General features: G+C 63.6%; 1 protein-coding gene across 1 annotated transcript; it reads right to left on the bottom strand.

Annotated features, from left to right (window-relative positions):
- Positions 1-760: 760 nt before the first annotated feature.
- On the bottom strand, positions 761-6,436 carry LOC136047341 (fructose-bisphosphate aldolase A-like; the record flags this gene model as incomplete). Its single annotated transcript, XM_065734374.1, is given in 8 exon segments — positions 761-844; positions 1,676-1,765; positions 1,767-1,837; positions 3,081-3,136; positions 3,431-3,443; positions 5,457-5,592; positions 5,594-5,655; positions 6,300-6,436. Coding segments are annotated over 8 exon segments (624 nt in total), but the record flags the coding sequence as incomplete, so codon positions are not given.
- Between the last annotated feature and the right edge of the window lie 468 nt (positions 6,437-6,904).

Here is a 6,904-nt window from a genome sequence, read left to right as displayed (position 1 = left end):
TCACGATGGGTCACTCGGGGGCACGAGGGGGCACCGGGGTCACAAGGGGGCACGAGGGGGCACGAGGGTCACTCGGAGTCACACAGAGGCACCGGGGGCACGAGGGGGCACGTGGGGCATGAGGGGGAACCGGGGTCACTCAGGGCACAAGGGGCACCAGGGGTCACTCAGGGGCACCAGGGGGCACCAGGGGTCATTGGGGTCACACAGAAAACACTGGGGGCACCAGGGGGCACCAGGGGGCATTTGGGGGTGTTGGGGGTCACGCGGGGGCACGCAGGGGCACGAGGGGTCACACGGGGTCACACGGGGGCAACACAGGGGCACGAGGGGTCACTCGGGGTCATTTGGGGTGTTGGGGTCATGAGGGGGCACCGAGGGGCAACGAGGGGTCATTTGGGGGTGTTGGGGTTACTTCGGGTCATTGGGGTCACTTGGGGTCGTTGGGGTCACTCGCTTGCTGTGGGGCCGGTGTGGGGTTGGTGTGGGGTCACCTTGGGGTCGCTATGGGGTCCCTATGGTTGCTATGGGTCGCTATGGGGTCTCTATTGGGTCCCTATAGGGTCGCTATGGGGCCCCCTATGGGTCCCTATGGGTCCCTATGGGTCCCTATGGGTCACTATGGGTCCCTATGGATCCCTATGGGGCCCCTATGGGTCCCTATGGGTCTCTATGGGTCCCTATGGGTCGCTATGGATATCTATGGGTCCCTATGGATCTCTGTGGGTCGCTGTGGGTCGCTGTGGGGCTGTGGGGGCACCTTCTCGGTGATGTATTGGCAGCGCTTGAGGTCGTGGTCCCCGTCCGGAAGGATCTCGGGCTCCACAATGGGGACAATGCCGTTCTGGGGGGGGAGGGTACACGTGGGGGGGGGCGCCCCCAAACCCCACAGATCCCATAGGGACCTCTAGCCCCCCCATAGATGTCCCCCACCACCCATAGATGCCCCCCATCAGAGACCTCTAACCCCCCACGGATGCCCCCCAGCCCCCCCCAGATAACCTCTAATCCCCCCCAGATACCCCTAAACCCCCACAGATGCCCCCCACCCCCCCAGATACCCCCTAAACCCCCAAACCCCCCCCCCCAGACGCCCCCCACCCCCCCCCAGATACCTCTAGCCCCCCCATAGCTACCTCTAACTCCCCCAGGTGCCCCCCCCAGATACCTCTAACCCCCCCAGATGCCCCCCCCAGATACCTCTAACGCCCCCCAGATACCCCTAACCCCCCCAGATGCCCCCCCAGATACCTCTAACCCCCCCACAGATGCCCCCCACCCCCCCCCAGATACCTCTAACCCCCCCCCAGATACCTCTAACCCCCCCAGATGCCCCCCCCAGATACCTCTAACCCCCCCACAGATGCCCCCCACCCCCCCCCAGATACCTCTAACCCCCCCCCAGATACCTCTAACCCCCCCCCAGATGCCCCCCCAGATACCTCTAACCCCCCCCAGATACCCCTACCCCCCCAGATGCCCCCCCAGATACCTCTACCCCCCCCCCGACGCCCCCCACCCCCCCAGATACCTCTAACCCCCCAGATGCCCCCCCAGATACCCCTACCCCCCCCAGATACCTCTAAGCCCCCAGATGCCCCCCATAGCTACCTCTAACCCCCCCCAGATGCCCCTACCCCCCCCAGATGCCCCCCAGCGCCCCATAGATGCCCACCTGCTGGCAGATGCTGGCGTAGCGCGCCAGCACGTTGGCGTTCTCCATGATGGCGAGGCGGGACGGCGTGTGCTCCGAGATCTTGAGCACAGCAGCGCCACTTGGCAAAGTCCGCCCCGTCCTTCTTGTACTGCGCGCAGCGCTCCATCAGCCCGTCCAGACCTGCGGGGCGGGGGGGCGGGGGGAGAGGGGGAGTGAATGGGAGGGGAGTGGGGGGGAGGGAGGGGGAGTGAGAGTGGGGGGGAGGGGAGTGAATGGGGAGGGGAGGGGGGGAGTGAGAGTGGGGGGGAGGGGGAGTGAATGGGGGAGGGGGAGGGAGGGGGGAGTGAGAGTGGAGGGAGAGAGGGGCGGGGGGAATGGGGAGGGGGAGGGGGCAGTGAGAGTGGGGGGGGAGGGGAGTGAATGGGGAGGGGGAGGGGGGGAGTGAGAGTAGGGGGGGGGAATGGGGAGGGGGAGTGGGGGGGAGGGAGGGGGAAGTGAGAGTGGGGAGGGAGAGAGTGGGGGGGGGGAATGGGGAGGGGGGGAGTGAATGGGGAGGGGGGAGTGAGAGTGGGGGGGGGAGGGGGGAGTGAGAGTGGGGGGGGAGTGAATGGGGAGTGGGAGGGGGGGAGTGAATGGGGAGGGGGAGTGAATGGGGAGGGGGAGGGGGGGAGTGAATGGGGAGGGGAGTGAATGGGGAGGGGGCGGGGGGAGTGAGAGTGGGGGGGGGAGGGGGAGTGAATGGGGAGGGGGAGGGGGGGAGTGAATGGGGCGGGGGAGGGGGGGAGGGGGGTGAGTGAGAGTGGGGGGGAGGGGGGGAGTGAGAGTGGGGGGGTGAGAGTGGGGGGGAATGGGGAGGAAGGGGGGATGGGGGGGAGTGAATGGGGAGGGGGGGGAGTGAGAGTGGGGGCGGGGAGGGGGGGAGTGAGGATGGGGGGGAGGGGAGGTGTGGGGGGAAGTGGGAATGGAGGCGAGAGGAGTGGGGGGGAGGGCCAGTGGGGGTGAGGGGAGTGAGAATGGAGAGGAGGGGGAATGGGGGGGAGTGAGAATGGGGGGGGAGGGGAGGAAGTGAGAATCGGGGAGGAAGAGGGAGGGGAAGGAGGAAGTGAGAACAGAGGGAGGAAGTGAGGAAAAAGGAGGAAGTGAAATCGGAGGGGGGGGGGGGGGTGAAGTGGGTGGGGGGAGGGAGGAGAAGATCGGGAAGGGGGAGAGGAAGTGGGGGAGGGAAGTGGGGGGGGAAGTGGGGGGGGAGGAGGGAAGTGGGGGGGAGAGGAAGGGGGGGGAGAAAGTGGGGGAGGAAGTGGGGGGGAGGAAGTGGGGGGGGGGAGGAAGGCATGGGGGGTTGGGGGTGGGGGTGACGTCCACGGGGGACGGAGGTGACACGGGGGGGGGGTTGGGGCCGAGGGGGCGGTCCCACGCCGCTCACCCTGAGTGGTGGTCTCCCCGTTGGTTCCAGCCAAGGGCACGACGCCGTTGTCAAACCTGGGGGAGGGGGCCAGCGTCACCGCGCGGCCGCCCGTCCCCACCACCATGGCTCACCCACCGCCGCACAATGCAACCCTATGGGTAGACCTGGCAGTCCACCACCACCCAATGCAACCCTATGGTAGACCTGGCAGCCCACCACAACCCCAATGCAACCCTATGGGTAGACCTGGCAGTCCACCACTCCCCAATACAACCCTACGGGAAGACTGGCAGTCCATCACCCCCCTATACAACCCTATGGGTAGACCTGGCAGCCCACCACCCCTCAATACAACCCTATGGGTAGACCTGCAGCCCATCACTACCACAATGTAACCCTATGGGTAGACCTGGCAGTCCACCACCACAATGTAACCCAATGGGTAGACCTGGCTATCCACCACCACAATGCAACCCTGTAGGTAGACCTGGCAGTCCACCGTCACACCACCACCCAATGGAACCCTATCGGTAGACCTGGCAGCCTATCACCACCCAATGCAACCCTATGGTAGACCTGGCAGCCCACAACCACGCAATGCAACCCTATGGGTAGACCTGGCAGTCCACCACCTCCCAATGCAACCCTATTGGGAGACCTGGCAGCCCATCAACACAATGTAACCCTAAGGGTAGACCTGGCAGTCCATCACCACCACCACCCAATGCAACCCTATGGGTAGACCTGGCAGTCCACCACCACTTAATGCAACCCTGTAGGTAGACCTGGCAGACCACCACAACCCCAATGCAACCCTATTGGTAGACCTGGCAATCCACCACCACCCAATGCAGCCCCAAGGGTAGACCTGGCAGCCCACCGATCACACCACCCAATGCAACCCTAATGGGTAGACCTGGCAGCCCACCACAACCCCAATGCAACCCTAAAGGTAGACCTGGCAGCCCACCACCCCCCAATGCAACCCAATGGGTAGACCTGGCAGTCTACCACCACCCAATGCAACCCTATGGGTAGACCTGGCAGTCCACCACCCCCTCAATACAACTCTATGGGTAGACCTGGCAATCCATCACCACCTCAATGCAACCCTATCGGTAGACCTGGCAGCCTAACCACCCCCCAATACAACCCTATGGGTAGACCTGGCAGCCCACCATCTTCCTATACAACCCTATGGGAAGACCTCGCAGTCCATTTACCCCTCAATACAACCCTATGGGTAGACCTGGCAATCCATCACCACCTCAATGCAACCTATGGGTAGACCTGGCAGCCCACCACCACCCAATACAACCCTATGGGTAGACCTGGCAGTCCACCACCAATGCAACCCTACAGGTAGACCTCGCAGTCCACCACCACCCAATGCAACCCTACAGGTAGACCTCGCAGTCCACCACCACCCCAATACAACCCTATGGGTAAGACCTGGCAGTCCACCACCCCCCAATACAACCCTACGGGTAGACCTGGCAGTCCATCACCCCCCCAATACAACCCTATGGGTAGAGCTGGCAGCCCACCACCCCAATACAACCCTAAGGTAGACCTGGCAGCCCACCACCCCCCAATACAACCTTATGGGTAGACCTGGCAGCCCACCGATCACACCACCACCCAATGGAACCCTATCGGTAGACCTGGCAGCTATCACCACCCATTGCAACCTATGGGTAGACCTGGCAGCCCACAACCACCCAATGCAACCCTATGGGTAGACCTGGCAGTCCACCACCCCCCAATGCAACCCTATTGGTAGACCTGGCAGCCCATCACCACAATGTAACCCAATGGGTAGACCTGGCAGTCCATCACCACCACCACCCAATGCAACCCTATGGGTAGACCTGGCAGCCCACCACCACCCAATACAACCCCATGGGTAGACCTGGCAGCCCACCGATCACCACCACCACCACCACCACCACCACCACCCAATGCAACCCTATGGGTAAACCCGGCAGTCCACCACCACCAATGCAACCCTAAGGTAGACCTGGCAGCTCACAACCCCCCAATGCAACCTATAGGTAGACCTGGCAGCCCACCACCCCTCAATACAACCCTATGGGTAGACCTGGCAGCCCACCACCCCTCAATACAACCCTATGGGTAGACCTGGCATCCCACCACCCCTCAATACAACCCTATGGGTAGACCTGGCAATCCACCACCCCACAATGCAACCCTATAGGTACACCTGGCAGTCCACCACCATGCAACCCTACGGGTAGACCTGGCAGTCCACATCCCTCAATTCAATCCTATGGGTAGACCTGGCCACCCAACTCCCCCCTACCCCCCCCCCCCCCCCCCCCACAATTTAAACCCCAAATCCGTCCCCAGCACGCCCACCTTGATGCCGACGACCCCCCCCCTTGGCCTTGATGACCTGGGGGAAGGGACGGCCGTCGTCCGCCTTCTGGTAGAGGGTCTCGTGGAAGAGGATGACCCCCCCGATGCACGGATCCACGCGGCTGTCGGCGGTGAACAGCAGCTGCCGGTTACCAGCGCCGGTTCTCCTCCGTGTTCTCCACCCCCACCGAGCTCAGGCGCTTGGCGATGCTGCCTGCCACACCAGTAAGGACCAGTAAGGACCAGTATGGACCACTTTGGGGCGGGCCGGGATCACCGTGGTACTGGGGGGGGCTGCCCCGAGTGCTACGGAGCTCCCATTGCCAGCTATGGGCTCTCTGATGGGTTACAGTGGCCCCTGAATGCCGTCCCAGTATGAAACACTGCCTCCCAGTACAAACCAGTAACCCATACTGCTGTCTTACACCAGTTCCAGTATGGCCCAGTAGCTCCCAGTATGGCCCAGTATGGCCCAGTAGCTCCCAGTATGGCCCAGTATGGCCCAGTAGCTCCCACTGACAGCTATGGGCTCTCAGATGCATTAAAGGGGCTCTGAATGTCGTCCCAGTATGAACCAGCGCCTCCCAGTACAAACCAGTACGGACCAGTATGACCCAGTTCTCCTCCCAGTGCCCCCCCCAGTCCAAACCAGTTCATCCCATCCCCTCCCATCCCCTCCCATCCCCTCCCAGTCCCCCCAGTCCCTCCCAGTCCCCCCCCAGTCCCCCCCAGTCCTTCCCATCCCCTCCCAGTCCCCCCCAGTCCCCCCAAGTCCCTCCCAGTCCCCCCCAGTCACCCCAGTCCCCCCAGTCCCCTCCCAGTCCCTCCCAGTCCCTCCCAGTCCCCCCCCAGTCGCACCCGTGGACTCATCGGCGGCCAGGATGCCCTTTCCGGGCGCCACGATGCGCTTGGCGATGTCGGACAGCTCCTGCTTCTGCTCGGGGGTGAGCGCCGGGTACTGGTGCGGCATGGCGGCGCTACTGGGAGCACTGGGAGCGCTGGGAGCACTGCAATAGGGGGACGCTATGGGGCGCTGCTATAGGGGGACGCTATGGGGCGCTGTCATAATGGGACGCTATGGGGCGCTGTCATACGGGGACGCTATGGGGCGCTGTCATAATGGGATGCTATGGGGCGCTGCCATAGGGGGACGCTATGGGGCGCTGCCATAGGGGACGCTATGGGGCGCTGTCATAGGGGGACGCTATGGGGCGCTGCCATAGGGCGACGCTATGGGGCGCTGCCATAGGGGGACGCTATGGGGCACTGCCATAGGGAACGCTATGGGGCGCTTGTATGGGAACTGCTGAATCACGGCCTGAACCACTGATTGGTCACCTGAGGTGAGCACCGAGTCAGCCATGGGGGACACAGGTGAAGGTGATATACCTGTGTGGGTGGAAGGGGTGGAGCCTGGTCCTCCTCTCTCAAACCCCATTTAAGGGCTGACCACCACCAGGAAG

Source organism: Cyrtonyx montezumae, unplaced genomic scaffold, assembly GCF_038088225.1.
Source record: "Cyrtonyx montezumae isolate F1298 unplaced genomic scaffold, pur_monq_1.0 scaffold_177, whole genome shotgun sequence".
Classification (NCBI taxonomy): Eukaryota; Metazoa; Chordata; class Aves; order Galliformes; family Odontophoridae; genus Cyrtonyx; species Cyrtonyx montezumae.
This window is presented reverse-complemented; position numbering and strand designations above follow the sequence as displayed.